The sequence below is a fragment of the Myripristis murdjan genome, chromosome 23, assembly GCF_902150065.1.
Source record: "Myripristis murdjan chromosome 23, fMyrMur1.1, whole genome shotgun sequence".
Classification (NCBI taxonomy): domain Eukaryota; kingdom Metazoa; phylum Chordata; class Actinopteri; order Holocentriformes; family Holocentridae; genus Myripristis; species Myripristis murdjan.
The window spans coordinates 9,023,731-9,046,140 of record NC_044002.1 but is presented as its reverse complement, the minus strand read 5'-3'; the positions used below and the strand labels follow the sequence as shown (position 1 = coordinate 9,046,140).

The window sequence follows — 22,410 nt, the reverse complement described above, 5'->3', positions numbered from 1 at the left end:
GTATGTTTATACCTACACAAAAGCTCTCATAATGCCCATTTCCTTTGAAGCACTGCATGCATTCACAAACTAGACTATATGATGAAGACAGCAGTGTGGTACAGCTCAGCCTGTGTGTGTGAGAGGGATTCATAGAGTGCACAAACACATACACACATACAGTGGTGCAGATGCACACATACACAGATACAAGCATGTACACACACTTTTTCTCTCACACATGCACCCAGAAACACAAGCGCACACGCACATACACACACACAAGCACAGCATGTGGGCGGTATCCCCAGTGCTGTGAAACATCTTGCATCCCACACGCTTATATAACTCCCTCTCCACCTCCTCCAGCTGATCACTCATCACTTTATCACTTTATCCTCTGCTGGGAAGGAAAAACACCCCTTCGCTCTCCTCTCTCTCTCTCTCTCTCTCTCTCTCTCTCTCTCTCTCTCTCTCTCTCTCTCTCTCTGTCCCTCTGTCCCTCTCTCAAATCAGTCAGGCAGGCACCTTCTGCAATCTTGCATGATTTCTTTACACTTGCAGCATCAAAGAGGCACATAACTCACACATGTCCAGTGTAGATTTTAGGTTAATAAAACTGCACAAATAACCTTTACTGCTTGTGAGAACAGAAGAGTCCACTGCTTGTTGACCTGCTGTTTATTATTACACATCTCAAACCACATTTTAATAGCTAATAATAAATTAGCAGCAGTAGGGGGCAAGTTATCTCAAAGTGCTTTACAGAGACCCAATACATTTTGGCTCATCCCATGAATCGCTCTCAAGAGCAAGCATGTGGTGACAGTGGCAAGGAAAGAAACCCTTTAAACAGAGAAAAAACCTCAGCAGGTTCTGGGTGGTCGGCCATCTGCCTGACCAAGATAGGGAACAACCAGGAGGGTGATGTAGGAAAGGGCAATGTCATGACAGCCACATGACCAAAAAAACAAAAACACTCCTTGTCCACAAGTCATTTAGTCTCATATTCGGTCTTAAAATCTGCAGGTGGGTTGAGAAAATCCCACTTGTTGATCAACTTGTTTGCAGAATTTTCTTGAATCAAGTGTCATTTTGTTGATCCTGGTGGGCTGATCTGCCTTAGTCTGCCTTGTTTCGACATGTTTATACTTGTTCCCAGAAAAAAAAAAAAAAAAAAAAAAAAAAAACAGCATCAGAAACAAGTGGGATTATCTCATCTCACGGGCAGATTTTTTTCACTTATTTTAACAAAAACAAGATTTTAAGACTGAATATGAGCCAAAATTAGTTGGTAAAATGAAGATTTTTTTTTTCTCAGTGAAACATGATCCCCATTTATGTGTTGGACATACATCGAACAGTAATGAGAAGAAATGCCTGATGGACACTATGCACATATTAGAGTTTTCACATTGCTTCTCGTTTCTGCTAAACAGTGGAAAGGTCCAATGCTGGTGTGTGTACTGCTGTATATGCTCAGAGTACAATATGCCGAATGAGAGGTGCAACATCACTGTCTTGTGAAAGATGACAGCACAAACTTCATTAAACGTCATACACCCACAGCTCTGACTGGCTGTGATACCGCGTCTTCTCTTATGTGGTGAAAAATCAATCTTAGTAAATCACTTACATACGCAGTATTGAGTCTTCACATGTTGTTTTCTTTGAAATACAATAAAAGATCTACCTATAGAGGTGATAGTATCTGTCTATTGTGTGATCTTTTACAAGAATGTCCTTGGATAAGTGTACTGTATGTTAAAATAGGGCAGATCACTCCACCAGTGTCAAGATAGCATCACCTGATTGAAGAAACAGGCTGCTCTGCATTGAAAGCAGCTAAAACTGCCTCTCTGACTTGTTGAACTGGATATTTTTTGGGAGCACATTGCACACTGGATGTGTTGCTGGGGCTGTGACTCACATTGATGAGCTCGATCTCCCAGATCTTCTTGACCAGCTCCATGGAGGTGTAGCCGTTGATGAGGAAGGACTTGGTGTAGTCGCCCAGCTCCAGGGACTCCAGCCACTCTGCCACCGACGTGGGGTTGTTGCCATCGTAACCGATGGGCCGCACCTGCAGCGCAGACGGCCAAGAGAGAGGCAGCCGGGACATTTGTAACTGCTGGGGACCTTTATTTCGACATCATATCATTTTTTACACTGGACACCCACCACACATCTGATACATTTCATGTATTCTGATCAATTTTGCAGTGGCTGTCTATGGAAAGTCCATAATCTGAATTGATTTTTGTCAGATTCTGCACATGTATATATAAATATGTTCTATTATCTTTGTTACTGTTACACGTCTCAATTATGAATTTTACTGTCCCATGGTATAAACAATGTTTCACAGGCTTCTCCAACCTGTCAACAATATAATTCTCTCACACTTTTTTGGCATAAAAATTATTAAATTGAAAGATACTGTCTATTGGCACAAAATATTAGCTTTTACCAGCTTCAAACAGCCTGAGTTATAACATGCCAAAACATCTATAAAACCACACAAACACACCATCCAATAATAAAATCACTACATTCAAGGCTTTCTCTCATTTCTGCCCAGGCAGGTGGAGCATATCAAGGACGTCTCTGTACACAGACTATCTGCACTAGACTGATATTCCTGTGGACATATTTCCACAAATCTCTGCACTTTCTGCATATAGATCTCACATGTGACACTTTTTTCCTGTTTTCCCTCCACACTCTGATAATGATCCTGTAAACAGATAAATAATTCATGTGTGTTTTGCATATTGCAATTTTTCCTCAACATATGTTCGCTTTACAGCTGGTCATGCACATGTCTTAGGGGCACATTATGTTGATGTATTATTTACATCTGTTATTAGAATACAGAATCAATATGCACTGATATATGGCCATATATTTAATGTGAACATGACTTATTCACACACCATGGATTCTGCTGTAAAATCCACAGATCTGTTTCTAGTGTCTCCATCACTGATATATTCTGCATATATCTATTGTGTTTCTCATATAATTTATTATTCAACCCATTATGTTTATACATGCTTCTTTAGACACACACCATGTTTGTAATTGTGTAATGCATATTTGAGTAGCTGCTTGCATCTAACAAATGCAAGTATGTACCAACATTTCCAAATAATGTAGACTATCTAACGCATAAATAATACATTTACATTAATAACTGCTTACACTCTGTTTACACGCTTCTTTATTTACTGTTTTTCCTTGGTTTATTCCACTCTCTTTATTTTTCTCGTACTGCATCGAGCTAATTTCCCCATCGGTATCATTAAAGTTTTATCGTAAGTTATCTTAAAGATGCCTCCCTCCCCGCTTCAGCAGGGCGGGGGACAGATATTGAGCTGTAACAGACTGACTCTTTAAAGTCGGAGAATATCTTTAGCTACAACACGCTGGGTTAAATGCTGTGCGCCTCATATTTTTGCACTGTAAACAAGTACACAACAGCCAAACTTTTGGCAGAGGGCAGAATAGGAAGCCAGCAGCAGGGGGTTATTACTTAGAGGGAGAGTGTGTGCCTGAGTGTGTTTTGGGGACAAGAGCAGAGAGAGGGTAAAGGAAAGGAAGGAGGGGAGGGGGGTTAAAGTTATGTTGCAGTGTTTTGAAAAGTTGAGCAGGGTTGAGAAACGAAAGTGCTGACTAAAGATCAAAGTTTTCTGGATGTCTCTCTCTGTATGAAACCTGCTTATCTCCGAGCTCAGGCTCCCCCTTCACTCTGCCCTATCTATCCACAAAGAAAGAGAGAGCAAAGAAAGGTTTCTTTGCTCTCTCACACACACACGCACACACACACCTTTAGTCTTAAGTCCTATCATCTTCACATTATTAGCGCCCAGCTTCTTCTCCCTTTACAATTCTGATCATCCCCTGATTTGAATTAATCTTTAGTTTTTTGATGAAACATTTGCAGAGGCTCTCTTCTGCCTTCACATCTGCTGTATGCTTGACTGCATGTTCACGAGCATGACTCTGAATGAGACAGGTTGTGTCTCTATGCATGCATGTGCAGGTGGATGTGCATGAGGACTTACAGTATCAAGGGGTGCACAGGGTTTAATGGTACATTTGCTTTAGCCTGCTTTGCAGCATATGATTTAATGTATGTATCTCCTTGCCTGGAATCCCTGAACTACTCAGTTTGTTGTTTAACTATTTAGCATAGCACACAGGGAGAAAACCTAACCACCAACAGAGTTATATCTCACAAGCACAGACAGGCCGGGAGAATTGCTGAATTTCTAAACTAAACACATCCTATTGGCTGTAGCTATAAGGGAAGCTCAGCCGTGACTTGAACACAAGTCAAGAACTCGCTAAATACTCTTTTAGTCACAGATATGTAGAGAGAATTATGCTGTAAAACCTTCGTTCATTTTGCTTCCCAATTAGGAAATTCAGCTTTGATGTATATTTATGGTTGTTCCATAGTGACAGTTTCTGCCTCTCATCATCCTCATTTTAGTCAAACATTGTTTTACATCTCATCACACATGATCGCTATGTTGAACGTTCACAGATAGCATTAAATCACAATCTAATCTTTTGTAAAGAAGTGCAAAACATACAGCATTATACAAATGATTTCTAACACAATTACAAATTTTAAGAAACCTTAAGAAAATGTATTGGAAAATCGAGATTTAAACCTAAATTTCTTGTTATGATGGATAAGTCTATTACCGAGTGCTGTTCCTCCAATCAAATGAAGACGCACCAAAACTCATTTTAAGATGAGAACCACTTGACAAAGTGGGACTAAAACATTTCTGAGTGAAATATGACCAACAGTTCCACGCAACTCCTCTGCACAATATCCTAACGCTCACCAGTGTTTGGCTTTGAGAGCATGAGTGTGGACAAGCCTGGAGGTGCTCCGCAGCACAATACCAGGATGGAGTAACATGCGTTTCACTGCTCATTCCAGTGGAAGGCCGGAGAGATGCCACTGTTTGGCTAAAAATCTGGATTATCCATGTCAACATTTTGCCCTCAGTGGCCCTCTATTCCAGCTACACAGACGCCCCATGAAAAGCAGGTCACCTCAGGTTATGGGTTGCTAAAGTGTGTCTTTCAGGCTCGTATTATTCATATTTTAGACCGATAATTACCTATTTTACATGAATTGCACTGGTTGCATTATGTTTCATCTTCCTGAAGGCATGAATTTGTTATCCCATTCTGTGATGTTGTGTTAAAATATCAGTGGCAACAAAAAGACACAGTAGGACAAGGACAGCACTTATTTATATTTTCTCCTCCTGAATGGGCCATAGTTTTTGTACCGTCAGGGAGGCTGACATAGATGATAAAGATTCTCCTCTGTCATGAAGATTTGCTGGTAGCCTCCGCCTGCAGACGCTCTAAACTGATGGTGTTTTAAGTGTTTGTTGTATATGGATACTGACCCGGGGCAGCAGGCGTATGGCCTGCAGGAGGCGCTGTCTGTGAGCCGAGTTGAGGATACCAATTTCCAGCAGGTCCTGGTCCTCCACCACATTGCTGCCCTGCAGACCAACAAAACAACAGCTGCAGTTAGCATTTAGCATTTCTCCACACTCCAGTAAGAGTGCAAGAGCAGCAGTTAGTGTTTGGTGTTAATCCTCCAGGAGAACAGTCCTGTAGTGACAGCTGGCATTCACCACGTCTCCATATAAGCACAGCAACATGACAACAGTGACAGTTTGCATTTACATGTCTCCACGTGAAATAATACAACAGCAGGAGTTAGCATGAACCGAGCAGTAATGCTTATCGTTTAGTATGTCACCACATAAATAAACCAGCGCCTTGTCAGTGAGCAGGGAGCCTCAACAAAGACAAAACACCACAACAACTCAAGTGTGACATGATTTTTCAGCACATCCCGGTTCCCCTGATATAAAAATGCAGAGGGGTGTCATATGAATGCCTTTAATGTTTGATGCTTGATGCTACAATGAAAAATAAACAAAGTTTAGTCAAGTTAAGTAGATATTTCTGAATGTATGTAATGCATTAAAATATGTAATAACTTTGTTATGTCACTTCCAGTTACATTATTTCATCCCTTTTACAAACAGAAAACACTGATGGCCTTTCAACCCATAAACAAAACAGCAACTGATGTCATGTCGCCTAATAAAACAAAACAGTGGCAGCTAGCCTGTTAAATAAAACTATATAAACATTAGAATGGCAGCATTGGTGCATTCTTATTTTTTTTTCTTGCATGAGAGTTGGCCTAATGAATACACCCTAAGAGAGAAGTTGTTAATAGAAAGAAAAAAAGGCAGCGGAAGTTTCAGAGTGTGACAAGTACAGGAATAGCACGGGGAAATTGGCAAGAAAAGATGGAAAAGGTATGAACTTAAAAACGCTGTAGTCTACAGAATGTGCTAGAATGTAAATGTGATACTCTCATTTGAGACTGTCAGACACACACACACTCTCCCACACACACACCTCTGTGGGTATCATACAGAGTTTCACCTTTAATTAGCTTGATGTGAGACCTTTCGAGACCTATCAGTCATCCCTCCTCCTGAGACAGTTTGTGTGTGTGTGTGTGTCTGAGTGTGTGCATGTGTGTGTTCAGACAGGTAATCAGAGAAAGTGAGGGATGTTGGGAGATGGGAAGAGAGGAGCTGTGCATGAAGACAGTTGCATTATGGGAGAAAGGCCAGCTGATTTGTATTTCTCTCAGTCCGAGATGCCGGCAAAAATTCAGAGTTTGACAGGAGTGAAGAGGAGAACGGGGGAATTGCCAAAATGACAGTAAAAAAAAAAAATGGAGAGATAGCAAGAAGGAGAGGGAGTATGCCATGTGCACAGCCTGGAGGCGGTCTCAGGACCACACACACACACACACACACACACACACACACACACACACACACACACCACACATGCTCTAGTGTGGGACTGAGGGATTACACTTGTCAGCCTCTCTACATCTCTTTTCCTGTCAAACTAATAACAGAGATAAACACCCAGGAGAAGGGGGAAAGAAAGAGGGTAGATACCCATCTGTTTCTTCCTCCCTCTATTTCACTCCTGTCTCCAGGTCGGCCCCGGGGAGCCGCTGCACACCACCGCACCCTGGAAAGGACATTTTGCTCCGAGGCCGTGACATTATAATTCTGGAGAGGTAGCTGTTGTTTGGAAAGTGGCTGTCAGTCCAGCACCATGAACATCTTCCAGAGATATCCATGTTCGGGTGGTTTTATGGTCCAGATGTGTTTAACTTGCGGTAACCTACTTAACACACTGTGGAAATATCCAAAATAAACCCTGCTTTGCTTCAAGACATTGTCACTTGTTTCTAGAGAATTCCTGTGTGCAAAAGGAACTGCACTGCAAAAAAATCAATACAGTGAGTATCCCGATACTGAACACAACACTGTACTGATTCTATAGCCCCTTGTATTTTCCAGTGTATTTAAACTCTCTTCATACATTTTCAGTCAATTCTGCAGAGGACTGCAATGTATTGAGATACACATCATATTGTGAGAAACGGGAAGATGAAATTTCTGAAAAGGAAAATAAGATCTGAAGACTGAAAATGAATTTAAATGGCTTGTTAGGGTAAATATGTTTTGGAGTGCAACGCTTTTTTGTTGCGCACACCTCTACAGAGGACTACACTGTATTATTTCACCGTGTCCCAGATCTAATATTTCAAGTAGTAATTTGTTCTGCTTACAATTATCAGTAATTATACAGGAAAATGAAAGTCCTGATTGCTGCTGGTGCCCTGAACTCCCCCTGCAGATAATGTGGATGCTGACTGCTCCTGGGTCTCTGTGGAGGTCGGTGGGTGCTGAAATGTAAACAAGACTAGGCCAAAATTTAATTTGTGGCACCGACGTATTTCCACCGTCAGAGCAGAATCCAACACAGTTACAGCCATGTGGTTATGGTGGTCTGCCTGCGTCTTTGTTCTGATGTTTACATTTTTGCCTAAATCTAGTCTTGTCCTCTTCGTCCACTGAGCGCCATCTAAATGTGTAAAATTATTAACTCTGATATGTTATTTTTGATTCATAGAGAAATTAAACTGTAGCTCTGTTTGTTGCTATTTTCCACTGATTTCCATAGAGGATAACTCACAGTGAATGTTAATCCTGTTTTCCAGCATGCCTTCTCTCCCTTGTAAAAAAACGCTGTGGAGTGTATTTGTGCTGTGCTATTATCAGAGAAGCAGTTTTCAGGTCCTTACCTCTTCATTTGACTCCAAATGAAATAATAACCTAATTTGTGAGAAGTAAACAAGGTATGACGATTTGTTCATCTACAAACATTTGCAAGGTGTAACCTCATAAAACATTATATAATGGTTATTAATTATAAACAGGTTAAGTACTTTGAACACTACAAATTTATTTATATTAATATTCACTTATGGAACTTGATGTTCTTCAAAGTCTAACACACACACACACACACACACTGTCGTTCTTATTCAGACTGTCATACAGCAGGTAAAAAGGATGAGTCAGTATCATGTACCGGTCGAACAATGCGGATTAAATATAGGAAATGAAAAAGTGAGATTTTGTTCACAAATTTGTTCATGTTTTAGACCATTTCAAGTTGGTCTTGTTGCAGATGTGCTGGTTTGATAAATGTGGAATGAACTGCAGTGCACTGATTCATTTTAGAGAGAGTAGCAGCAGGGAAAGTCCAACATGCAGCCGACCATCAGTTGCTAACAGGCAGCTGACGTCTTCAGTCGGCTGACTGATCAAGTAACTTTGATCATTCAGTCACTCTGCAACGGCTGCAACTGTCAGGCTGGATCCGCTGTGCCTTCCAGCCAAAAAATCCCAAGAAAACTAAAATATTGCTTAAAAGATTTTTTACACCGCAGGAGGACTTCTGGCTATCCAAGAAACCGAGTAACAGCATGGTGTCATCATCTCCTAATGTTGTTTATCATCATTATTATTATCATTATTATTATTATTATTATTATTATTATTATTATTATTATTATTATTATCATCACTGGTTTTAGTAGTAGTAGTAGTAGTCGTCGTCGTAGTATCATAATCTATGTGGACGATACAGCTTTAAACAACACTGAATAATTACTCCGGGTGACGTCACTGAAATGTTTTTGGGACAACTCGATGGACAGATTGGCTCTAACAAAGAACAGTCTAAGAAGAAAGACGTACCTGAGGCAACTTTACCCACATTATATTATTTTTAGTTCTAACTAGGGGTACCCTTTTCAGACATGTTTACTTACTTGTACCCTTCCTTTACTGATCACACCAGAGTTACTATTTCTATCACACCTACACCTGATGTATCATCTTCAGCATTATGGGAAACTTCCAAAGTCTAGGCCTGAGGTTTGATCATTACCTATCACAAGTAGTCAACAAGATAAATCTCTGGAAACCCAAAGATAGTTGGAAACTGACTGGTCGCCCCCGTCCCCTGTAGTTGCTACGCGCTTGCTTTAACTTTATAATAGAGGAAGTGAAGTGGACAGATAAATGGAAGTATCCAAACAAGATTTCTGTATGCAACAGAACAAGAGAGACACAGTTTAGGATCTTGCAGCGCTTACAGATTACACCCTAACTCAGACACAGGATGAACCCGAGTAAGTCTGATTTATGTTTAAAATGCCCGGTGGAGGTGGGTAGTTACAGGCGCTGTATGTGGGTTTGTGTTCATATTGAAGATTAATGGGAAACAATCATCAGGAAACCACCCACAATGAGCCACCTACAATCTTATGGTGGCATCAGTTTGTTTGATTTTATACCGATAGAGTACTCAACATACAGGCTTGAGTGCAGGACAAAAGACCCCCTTTTCTTAATTATCTTGGCCAAAGAAGTACAAATATTGTACTAAAAGCTGGATTGTAACAATAAAAGTAAACAAAATGATAAATGATACTATATCCCCAAATTGACCTCTCTTCTTCTCTCCTGGGAGATAAAAGCTACTGCTCTTCAGTGCAACATTGTAAACACACACACACACATACGCAGTGTTTTTTCCCCATTATTTGGGCTCGGGCTGGGTGATGTATGGATGTTGTGTCGGTGTCGTGCTGTTGGCCTGGATGCTGTCTGGGGGTCGTAGTGTCAGGATGTGGCTTTTGTGTTGTCTTTTCCTGGTTGCACTGCAGTAGAGAGTTGCAGTTTTCTGAACTGGTGGGACTTTTGTGGCTGTTTTGTTCTTTTTGGTCAGAGCGTCCATGTTGCTAATGATCACTGATGAAGAGTCTACAGTAGGTAGATATCATATGGAGGCGCCAGCGGTCATCGCTGCAGTATCGATGTCAAGGTGTCCCATCAAGATAGCATGGTGTTGGACTGTGTTCATATCGGCCAGCCCTAATTTTGGTGTTATATTCTTCATCGTTTCTCATATATATTATGCCAGTATTCAAATATGTAGACGTGAATCTTTCCCTGTTGATACCCATAATGGGTATATGTACATGTGTATGTGTACAGCTGTGCTGAATGTTTTTCCTATTTTTTCTATTTAAAAATTCAACGTTAACTTTTAGGTGGCCATCAGATATGGAGATATTTAAGCAAAATAACCACCTCAAAAAAGTGTTGCTGCAGGGGCATTAGTGAAACAGGGTTTTCTTTCAGTTTCTCTGTCCTTGTCCAGCATGCTGCTTGGATTGCAAAAGCCCAGGCAACAAATGAAGGCTTAATCTTGTGGCCAAGTCAATTTTTTACACATTCTCCATACCAACCTTTACGTCTGAGCCTCTGTGAACCGTGAGCCGTTCATAGATCAGCACCCAGGCTGATTAATAGAGCCCAGAGCGGCAGCCGGTGTTGGAGTTAGCATGCTCCAGTCTCACACCAGAGTAATGACCCACACAGTCAGAGCAGAGTCGACTGTAGAGGGATTCAAAGGCATGACTAATTGCTCCCTGATGGAGAAAGATAGAGAGAGTTCCTTAATGTTTGTCCTCTCTCTTTCCAAACCTAATCTGCCCCTTTTCGCTTTTCTGTCTAAACATTATGTTTCCCCCTTATCTGCTCTTTACAAACTAAAGTAATGGATCATGGGCTAAACATCACACAGGTGGAGAGCAGAAACTGCACAAAAAGAGGAAGGATGACTGTTTTTCATTATTAAAAAAAACAAACTACTGGCTTCATTCTTTTCTTCCCATACCATATGTGGAACACACTCTACCAGACGAGCTACTGGAGCCTCCTCTGTGTCGTGTATTTTATACAAAAGTAAGCAAGTAAGCACATTTATTGTACTGTGCAAATGTCTTATAAATTATCAGACCATCCGATGTAATTTGGTAGGCAGCATCAGAATGAACACAGTCCATTCTGCTGAAGGCGGAAAGTGTTTAGCATCCACAGTGTCCATAGACTTGCCTTGTCCCATGGTCAGTCTGTGTAATTCTGTGACTGCACAGCTTAACAACAGCACTCTGGGTCACAGTCCCTCTGAATGCAGAAATTAAAATTCATGCCTGACAGTGGGGGGTTGAGGCAAGAACAGAGTGGGAGCAAAAATTGATATTCAGCGATGGTAGTGAAAGCCATTATCGGTGCCAACAGGCATAAACTAGTACTACAAATCACGCACGCTTCACTGTATCTCACTCGCTCTGTATTCTGTTCTTTTCATTTGCTCTTGTTCATCCCATGTTTTTTTTTCTTTTCCTCTCGTCTCTTTGCCCTTCTCCCCTGCTATGCCACCAACAGAGCTGTCCCTCTGTTCTCATCACGTTGTTGCCGCTCTCAGACTTTCTCCGTTCCCCCTGTCCTCACTTGCACTTTTTTCACTCTGTGTCTCCACAAATTTATTCTGGTGCCCTTACAAACATGTTGGCTTTACTTTAATCCTTTTATTCTGGTTTCCTATTTATTTTTTCTTCAATAATAATAAATTCCTTTATAAGGAGGATTTGATGCACCGTCTGTGTGGAAATAATGGATATTGACATCGCTGTTTTTCTAATGATGTTGTTTTCTTCCCCCGCTTAAGGAACCTTTGGGTCAAATTCATTTCTCTGGCCTTCCAGCTGCTCTTATCGACTGGTTTATCTGAAGAAAGCTGTACCAAATCACGCTTTATGTCTTCATTCCCACCATCTATCTAGTGCTCTGCCTCCATTCTTGCTTGCTCTTCCATATATTAAACTAACCCCGCTCTCCCTTTGCCTGGACTCCCTCGCTCACTGTCTCTGTCAACCTAATGTGACATGGAGGCAAGGGCAAACAAAGCATTTAGATAAAGGATAAACATTTTACACGGAAATCCTTTCACATCATGTGAATGTGTGTATGTCTCGCTACTTCCTCCAGCATGTACTGAGGCTGTAAGAGTTTGTCAATTGCTTGTCTCTCATGCGAGCTATAGCAAATCACACTTTCTTGTCATTTCCACTATCAGCTGTCTTCCCTCTCTTTATCTCTCCTCAATATTCCTGTCACACTGCTGTGTGTCTAAGCTGGCGTGCAACATTTAGCGAAAAGTGTGTGTGTGTGACTGAGGACAAAGACGAGTGTGAAAAGGGGCAAGGGGAACGCAGTCAGAGGACTTAGCAAGGTGAATGGGCTCTTTACTACTGACTAGTCACATAAAGACGCCTGAGGTCCACAGCGTTAAGTGGCTCTGAGTGCTTACACACGTTAAGTGCTCGGCTGGGGACGTCATTTTCAATCACAGGCCTTCCTTTTGTGACTGGATGCACTTGGAAGAGCATGTAAATGAACCAGCAACGGGCCTGTCCTGCTTGAGTAACAGACACTGCAGTGAGTAACAGCTGGCTAATCAAACGCTGAACACACACATTGAACTCTCGTGCTTTGTAATTTTTCTCTTCAAATCTGCTATCCATCTACTGCGCCCCCCTTCTTTGTCTTGTATTCTCTCTCTCTCTCTCTCCTTTTCTCTCTGATTCACACACACACACACACACACACACACACACACACACACACACACACAGTAGCCTATATGTCACTTCAAATGGCAGTGATTGGTCTCCATCCATTGCCCTTCATAGTAACCGACCCTCACATGTAAACACAGATCTTATCTCCTGCTATCTCCATGACAACCGCTCCAACCCTTGCTATTCGTCCATCAATCTGGCAGCACCTGTCTCTTACTTGCTGGTTGAGGTGACAAGACACACCCACTCTAATGACTCCCATTTGTAGTGAATGGTAATGGTAAATTGGATTGGGTGCCTGTGTGTTTGTGTTTGCATGCACTGCTGTGTGCGTCCTGCTGCCTCTCAGCCATTATACGTCCACATAGATCACAACTGGGTCAAATTCATTTGCCAGTCAGTCAATTCTCCAAATGAACATGAACCAGCTTTGACATGGAAAATCAGCTTTTGTTTTCCACTACGTTGCCATTTAACTTCATTTCCCATACTGAACGACACTGAAATGAATTTGACCCAAGCCTCTCCTTGGAGAAACCATATCAACAATAAACAGGGGTGCCGTAAATATCAATGTATTCCCTGTAGCCCGCGCCTCGACAACATTAATATCAATTTGCGGTAGCTGTTGAGTTTTCCCAAGGTCAGGAAACATTAACTGTCTCTCTATTCAGTCATGCACGCCAGAGAGGGGATAAAACTAAACCTGATAAGTTAGTAAGGAAGCCAAAAAACTCTGGACGCAGACTGAGACAGAGAGAGGCCCACTCACAAAAGGGACTTTCAAGTAACCGTGACGGTTGCAAGGCTCTGTTTCATCTCAGCTCCATTCAATATTAATTGTATCTAAAGGCATTTCAGAGGAGACGACTGAGCTGCTGAGAAACATATTTAGACAAGAGGGGTGAGGCCAGGAGAGCGGAGAATCCCCAAGTCTCTCAGAAGTGCTGCCAAAAAACCCTCTGCGACCATCAACTAGGAGCAGATTAGAATAAAATATATTTGCACACTGATACAATGGTGCATGTATGTGTGTGTGTGTGTGTGTGTGTGTGTGTTTCAGTGTAAGAGGAAGGAAGTACTGGAGTGTAAAAGAAATGGAAATTTACCTGGGGACATTGCTAAAGTAATAGATACAAGACCATTTGGTGCTAACAAAAAAAAGTGTATGATGAATTTGGTAGTGAATATGTGATGGTTGTCTGGAAACACACACACACACACACACACACACACACACACAGAAGAGAGAAAGAGACAGAGAGAGAGCACAGCTCTACACTGTAAGGTACACACACCCACCTCTACACATTTTGTTTATATGTTTTTCACTGTGGGAAAACAATGTCCCTCACAAAGCCCAGCACAGAGCTGACTTATTTTATTTCAAAGTGAGATATCATCATTTAAAATAAGTAACCCTAAGTCTCACAAAATGACTGGGAGCACAACATTAAAATGGACAGCAGTAACCCAGAAGTTAGAGGAACAAGCTGGGGGGGGGGAAGTTGGCTGCACTATTAGATTAAATAGATCATATCTACATGTCTTGTGCATCATTTTGCACACACTTCCCTGCAGTTCAGCATGAACTCCATGGGATCTCCACTAGAATTTAAAATAAAGTTCTGTGGGTTTGACCAAAGCTCGGCCTCGCAGCATTCATTTGGAGTGAAGTGGCTTGAAGAGACAGCTAAGCAGTTAGTAAAGCTGCAGTGAACCCACTCTTAATTAGAACAAAACAACAACAACAACAACAACAACAAAGTTCATGGCATCTTGTAATGGTTCGCCGGTACATTCTTCCTTTGTCTGTTGCGTGACTTCAGGACCCAGACATCCTGTATTTTGCATTACTTTCTTGTGTTTTCATTTGTCATTTCCTGTGCATGGAGAGGTTTTCCTACTAGTGGCAATGATTGACACTAGAAACAAAACTGGGAAAAAAGGGCAAATCTACAATGTCTCAGTTAGCCAGAAGTGGATGCTTTCCTCAGATGCAGCCCTTAACTTCCTCGTTCAGGCTGATAAGACAAGTCTATTTAAAAAAAAAAAAAAAAAAAAATCTTGCCTAGCGCAGCTCTCAGGTGAATCATCGATTCAGTGTCTCCTTATAGCTCACTGCTTTCTGTATATATGGCAGCCCTGGCACACAGAGCACACAGCTGTAGAGTCTGCGCAAACACACTGCATAACATTCATGCAGGTTGCATTAGCATACAAAGTGGCAAGATTTAGAGAGGGGAAGGAGGAAGATGTACGGAGAAGGAGCAGATCAGAGGAGAGAGAGAGAGAGAGAGAGAGAGAGAGAGACCTGATGAGGTTTGTATATGCTGTTGTGGCAGCAGCAGCAGGCAGGGACTGGTTAATATGAAAAATGATAATTAACCACTGCAGAGCTCTGACAAGTTCAAATAGAAAGAGGAGGAGGAGACATGGGGAGGAGTAAATATCAATGTCAATTTTCAGTTCAATTCAATTCTCTCTCTTTCTCTCGCTCTCTTTCTCTTTGTCACACACACACATACACACACACACACACACACACACACACACAGAGGACACTGATGATCTTTCTGTATAGTTAACAGTTTAGCATTAGCCCACTGTATCCACACATAAGGACACTTATGAGGTGCGAGCATCCATACAGATACAGACTGACCATGTGAGAGAGAGAGAGTAGGGAGAGAGAGACCGAGAGATGCTGTGCCTGCTTCCTGTTGCCACGGCAACCAAAGGAACAGATGCAGGTCATACTGAGTGGAGGACCAGAGTGTATACACACACACTCACACAACTAATTGGCCTTAATGTACAGAAAATTACATCCATCCCTCAAACGTGTTCTCTCTTACAGGTGATGAAGTCAGATGAACACCGAGCGCAGCTTCACATGAATCTGGAGGCAGAGGCCACACACGCATCAACATTATCTCAAAATCAATAAAATACGGGTAAAATATTTTTGCCGTGTGAAATTCCTCTTAACTCTTAGCAGTTTTATGGATTACATGCTCCTCGGGAGTTAGAGAAATAAAACTGCAACTCTTTCTACACTTTCAAACATGTTAGATAAGCTCAAAAAGGCAGGAAGGTTCTGTTTTCTCTTAGTTGCGGAAAAGTTCCCATTTTTGGAGATATGAGGTTTTTCATCCACCGGTGCCGATTTGCAACTACCACTAAAGTCATCCAGTCAGCATCCCTGTGTTTCCCCTCCATCTTTCTGCTTCTGCTGCAGTTTCTTCCCATTTTGGCATTTGTCGCCTCACGGCTGTCTGACACTCCTCACCTGTTTAAGTGTCTCTCTCCCTGTCCATCAGTTTACCCTACCTATCTCTCTCTCTCTGTCTCGCTCTGTCTCTGTCTCTCTCTCTCTGGCTCTATTGCTCTATGGCTGATGGTCTTTCTCTCACACACACACATACACCCACACACACACACACCCACATCAAAAGTGTTTCTAAATGTGAAATGACCCAGCTGTTCGCTTTTTGTGAATGAGATGAAAAGAACGTAGCAGATAAAATGAAGGAGAGGATGTATGATATGTAAGCACACAGGTTGCACCTTGACCTATAGGTTACAGGTATATATTTCTGTGTTTGCATGCCTGGGTATTTATTTGATATGCATGTGTGCATGTGTGCCCGTTGGGTTTGAATGCACATGCGAATGTATTTGGATTGTGATCGCAATGTGCGCGTCTACAGCAGGATGCTGGAGCTGTGTTTTGCTGTGGTGTGAATGTGGCGTTGGATCTCTCTGCGTGGGAGAAGCTCACATGGCATCAGTGAGGAGAGGCAGATATGATGGAAAGGAAGAGAAAGAAACAGAGAGAGAGAGAGAGAGAGAGAGACAGAAGATGAGACAAAGAGGAGGAAATCCAATAATCACAACAGACCAAAATCAATATGTTAAAAAATGAGGCACGCTATAACTGAGAGAAAAGAATGGGAGGTGATGAGATACACACCTTGCACAGATGAACACTGAGCTGAATGGGAAGGTGGGACAAAGAGATAGAAAGAGATTGTATAGAAAGCATGGGGGGGAAAAGCACACTCCACAACCACAACAAAGAGATGGAAAAATAGAAGAAATCCCTCCACGCCTCCCATCCCGAGCTCCTCAGCATCAACACCCCTCCTGCCTCCCAAACCCGACACACGCACACTCTCGTCTCAAACAAAACACTCACCAGGAACTGGACGTTGTCGAAGCCGTTGGCCAGCAGGTGGTTCTCGTACTGGACCAGCCCGATGGAGTCAAGCCACTGGCCCACGGACTGCAGCGGGCAGCGGGGACCTATGAGGGGGTGGAGGGGCAAACGCTTCAGCAGGGAGTAGCCATCCACACGGTAGCAGCGGCAGTCCGGCTGAGACAGCTGGCACTGCCACATCATGTTGTGGCGGGCAAAGTGGCTGTCGAAGGAGCCCGCCATGCTTTTTGGGGGAGGAGGAGGATGGATGAAGGAAGTAGGGGGAAAAGACGGGTGGACAGGAGGAAGAGGAGGAAAAGGCGGAGGAGAGTTGCAGGCTAGTAGGCTAGAGGGAAAGCATGGTTAGGATGAAGGGAACGGGCATGGAAGGGTGCAAGAGGGGGGAAAGGGTAGAATAGGGTTAGGGCGTCCAGAGGCTGCTTTCTAGATCCAGCCAGAGGTGAGGGAGAAGGGGCTGAAGGCTGAAGTTGTATCCAGAAAAGAGCTGCCGTCCTTGGGGTAAAATCCTTGCCAGAAGGAGGGGGGTGGCTGCTGGATAAGAGTGGAGGTATAGATCCGCAAGAAAGAAGCAGAGATTGTGCGTGTGTGTGTTTGTCGCCGCCGCTGCACATCCGCTTTCTTTTTCAGCTGTTGCGCTTGCTTGGCTGCTCCCTTGAGTGTGTGTGTGCGTGAGTGTGGCGCATGTGTGTGTGTGTGTGTGTGTGTGTGAGAGAGTGAGTGAGTGTGTGTGTGTGTGTGTGTGTGTGTGTGCGTAAGAGAGAGAGACAGAGAGAGAGAGAGAGAGAAAGAGAGAGGGAAAGAGAGCGAGAGCTGCCTGCGCTGTAGATTTCTCTTTATCAAGTACTCCCACTCTCATCTGTATGCTTCTGCAGCCTCCTCTCTCTCTCTCTCCCTCGCTCTGCTCTATCTTTCCGTAAGCAGTCCTCTCTCTCCCTCGCTCCCTCCTTCTCCCTCCTGTTTTCTCCCTCACTTTCCTCCGTCTACCACCAGTCTATCTCCCCTCTGCCTGTCGATCCTCTCCTTCTGTTCCCTCTCCCTATGCGCGTTTGCCCCCTTCTCTCTCTCTCTCTCTCTCTCTCTCTCTCTCTCTCTCTCTCTCTCTCTCTCTCTCTCTCTCTCTCTCTCTCTCTCTCTCTCTCTCTCTCTCTCTCTCTCTCTCTCCTCTCTCTATCTCTCTCTCTCTCTCTCTCTCTCTCTCTCTCTCTCTCTCTCTCTCTCTCTCTCTCTCCATATATCTGGCTTGCTCTGCTGATAATAGCCATCAGATCAGCTCCAGCTTCTTTGTCTGCAAGCTCAGCTCCCTCCCACACACACCACGCAGTGTATGTATGCATATGTGTTGGTAACAGTGTGTGTGTATTTGCTGGTATGTGTGTGTCTGTGTGTGTTTTGGTGCTGGGAAAGCTGGTTTAGCACAAACAGGATTTCTCCCTGTGGTAACCATGGTTAGCGGATGCTTCACATTCACAGATATAAAGGGGGGTGGGGGTGGGGTGGGGGGGGGGGGGGGGGGGGTCAGGGAGTGAAGGATGGAGCAGTTAATGGGGTAGAGGGGAGGTGAGACAGATGAAAGCAGTAAATAAAGATGAGGCGGATTGAAGGGAAGCAGGTAAAGAAACTGGCAACAACAGGATTTGATGTGTGTAAAAAGCAAGCCAAATTGACTGGGGATATCACATTCATACAAACACACACACACACACACACACACACACACACATAATCATGCATGCATACAGACATAAAATCATATACACACAGATGCACACAAACCTGCACACGTTTGCACACCGTATAAACACTCAGCATTCATGAATGAAGAGACAAAGCTATAATAGATGTCTCTCATATACACACTCCACACACACACACACACACACACACACACAGACATATACATGAACATGTACTGCAAAAAAAAAAACAACAAAAAAAAAAAGACAATTTTAACAGGTCATTTAGTCTCTAAACGAATCTCAAATTCTTGTTTTTCTTAAACAAGTGAACAAATCTGCCAGTGGGATGAGATAATCCCACTTGTTTTACATGCTAATCAACTTGTTTCATGAAGTTTCTTGATCCTAGTGGGATGATCTACCTTGTTCTGCCTCGTTTCAACATATTTACACTTGTTCCTATTATTTAAGTATTCATTTATTTATTTGTTTATTTGTTTATTTGTCAGGGACAGTGCATACTGATGAACAGTATACTGTAAACATGCCGGAATTAGCTAGAAGGCTAGTTTTCGTCCGTAGTCCCTGGCCAGATGTAAACTTGGCAGCCTAAAATAAAATAAAAACAGGTTTAAAACAATATCATTGTTTGCAGTTATGATAAAAGTAGAGCACAGGTAGACATAACATACTAAATTTCCTAATTCCTCTTGTCTCCATTTTGTGAAACTGCCCTGGAAACCTGTGGGATTATCTCATCCCACTGGCAGATTTTTAATTTTTTTTTTTTTTTTTTAAAGAAAAACAAGATTTAAGCACTTGATATAAGATGAAATGACTTGTTAAGATGGGATTTTTTTTGCACTGCACAGCCTTGTGCACGCACGCGCACACATACACACTTGCGTTTTACCTGACGTGTCCTCCCTGATGTCCAGCCCGGTGCCTATGCCTGCCCCGATGGAGCTCATAATCTTGTCAATCTGAACGGATGGGAGAGAGGTGCAAAAAGAGTGAGAGAGAGACAGACAGACAGTGCATGGGAAAGAGGGAAAGTCATTTCCCAGTAATAATGCTAACCCCTATTTCTGGATTCAAGTGTCACATAACATAATCATTACGCCAGCCAGTGTGCTGAACGTCAATCATTCCTTTGTGACTGAAAAAGCAAGGAGCAGCAGAGTGGGCAGAGGGAAAAAAACGAGAAGGTGTGTAAGGAGGTAATAGAGAAGAGAAGAGAAGAAGGAGGAGGGAGGCTGGAGAACCAGAGCTCCTACTACAGTGGATTCATTAGTGTCTGCTGGCTGTCGACTGCTCATCTCTGACCCTGGACCTGCCGCTAACCGCTGAACTGTGCAGCCCCCATCCATCCAGCTGTCAGGCCCACTGGCTAACCGTGGGCCAGATCAACCCGGCCTCACTCCAACTGGGCCGAGACCGCCACTTAAAGGGCCAGGTCCAACAAATATGAACAAGCACTTACAAGCTGGCAGAACATGAAGGCAGCCTCATCTTTCAAGAGAGATAGATAGCTCCCTTTCTCTTTTTGTACATCCTGGTAGGACCTAAACCTTTACACTATCAATTAGCTAACAGCAATGGGGAAAAAGGTATAAAATTGGTCTCAAAAACCTTTTTCCATCAGTAATAGCATCTTTTCAGTGGGCCATTTTGAAAAACAAAAGTTACTTGTTGGCTGAACGGCACTTTGCTGGAAGCTCTTAATTAGCATCTAAATAGCAACAAATGAGAACCCCCATCCACTGAATTCAATACATAAGCAATTTTCAAGGTAAAGAAAGATTAGAGCACACATTTGTAACATGTGGTGGACTACCCCTTTAAGCCTGCAGTACTAATGAGTACAGCTATCTTAAGTTCATTGACTGTTATGGGGCGTCCCTTGTGGCTGGTCCCTTTGCTAATAATGCAACTCCTTTCTGGAGCACGTGCTGCAACTTTGTTTTTCTCGCTCGAAATCCCCACATATCACTCGTTAATTTCCCTGAAGCCGCCTTATCTCCTCCTATCCTGGCATGCAATTAAACAGGAAAGGTCACGTTAATTGCTGAGAATTATGGCAAATTCCATATGGTAATTCATCACCATCAGCAAGTTATGTGCTGTGTGGAGTAAATGAACACTAATGAACATGTATATGGAGGCAGATGGAATAATACATGCATATGTGGACAGGCATGCCCAAATTAACTTTCACACACTTCTGCACACACTTGCATTAGCACAAGTATGGAAAAAAACACAAAACCAAGGACACATCACCTAATTAAGTCATGTTCATAATTATGTGTGAAAGGAAGACAGAGTATTCTTGAAACTGTGACCAAGTTGTGTGCAAAATGACTGTATCGTTTTTATGTTTGTGCATGCATGCACAGACATGGGCTTGCAAGAGGGCTTAAATACACATAAGCTTGCAAAAGTGTGTGTTGTCTGCAGTGTGAATGGTGAGCAGTGAGCAGAAGATAATGTGTCTGTGACCTGGTGTGTTTATAAAGGGGGCAAGATCCAGCAGTGGTGTCCACTTAATGGATCACATCTCAGTGGCGCTTTAATACCAAAGTAGCCCCGGGCACAAACACACCGAGACAGAAACACACACCACCCTCGACCTCGAATCTTCTACCCGCTATAATATAAACTGTTTTTTTTTTTCTCTGATATCTGGTGTTCCCTCCAGCCCCAGTGCTGGTTACAGAGGAAAATCAATATGAGGGCATGTTAAATTAGCACAGGGGCACCTTCTGCACCGTAGTATTGGAGTGGATTTCAAAGGGATGAAAAAATGAAGCGGCGTACTGCACACTGTAGGGTGCAGTGGCCTCTAATGTCCCCACCTCTCCTCCAAAAGCTTATTACTTTCTATCTGGTACCACTGCAGATTCTAAGACACAGCAGAACTAGGTAAAGTACAGTCAGGTATCATATTATAAGGATAGATGAAGTGTCTCTTCTAAGCATTCAGTGGTGAAAGAAGTGACGCTGTTCTTTCTAGCTCTTTGCTTTTTGCAAAGAGCTTTGTTAGGTCTGGAACTAGGTGAACATGTCTAGCTCCTTACCTCTTCCCACTCGGCAGTGAAGGACGGTGTTCTTTCCAGCCGTCCCCCTGGAGTGGTGCCCTCCCCTGGGCTGGGACTACCAGGCCCCTGGCCCCGAGAGCCAGAGCCCCAACTGTGCTCCTCCTGGACAAGACAAATAACAACCATTTCGTTACTACGGGATCAAAGGCAATTACAATCCTCTCAAGCTGCCAAATGATATAGCCTGAGATTTATGGACACCAAACATTATATAAAGTGAGCAATTCCTCTCAGTGCGCATCAAAATTTCATCCACAATCAAGAGTTTTTCATCAAAGAGATTTTATGCATTTAGCTTATGATTTATTTACTTCATACTATAGAAGAAGTCTCCTAAAATGCGGCATAGCGGGGAGCACACTGTCCCAGATCAGCGAGTCATCTAACTGCATGGACTGGTTTCTATGCCATTTCCAAAGACACGGTGCATGATACAGCAAAATGCAAAATACCCCCATCCATTAAAATAACTGTAGCTGCATAATTCTGGAAATTACT

At 42.8% G+C, this 22,410-nt stretch overlaps 1 protein-coding gene across 8 annotated transcripts in view; it reads right to left on the bottom strand.

The window, feature by feature from the left end:
* anks1b (ankyrin repeat and sterile alpha motif domain containing 1B) overlaps positions 1-22,410 on the bottom strand; it is a 235,720-nt gene that overhangs the window by 44,531 nt on the left and 168,779 nt on the right. For all 8 annotated transcript variants that reach the window (XM_030045592.1, XM_030045583.1, XM_030045584.1 and 5 more), the window contains 5 exons: positions 21,892-22,014; positions 19,725-19,794; positions 17,115-17,221; positions 5,421-5,519; positions 1,910-2,062 (listed from right to left, as the gene is read on the bottom strand). In XM_030045592.1, the coding sequence (XP_029901452.1) occupies positions 1,910-2,062; positions 5,421-5,519; positions 17,115-17,221; positions 19,725-19,794; positions 21,892-22,014 (552 nt within the window). The remainder of the gene's footprint in view (positions 1-1,909; positions 2,063-5,420; positions 5,520-17,114; positions 17,222-19,724; positions 19,795-21,891; positions 22,015-22,410) is intronic.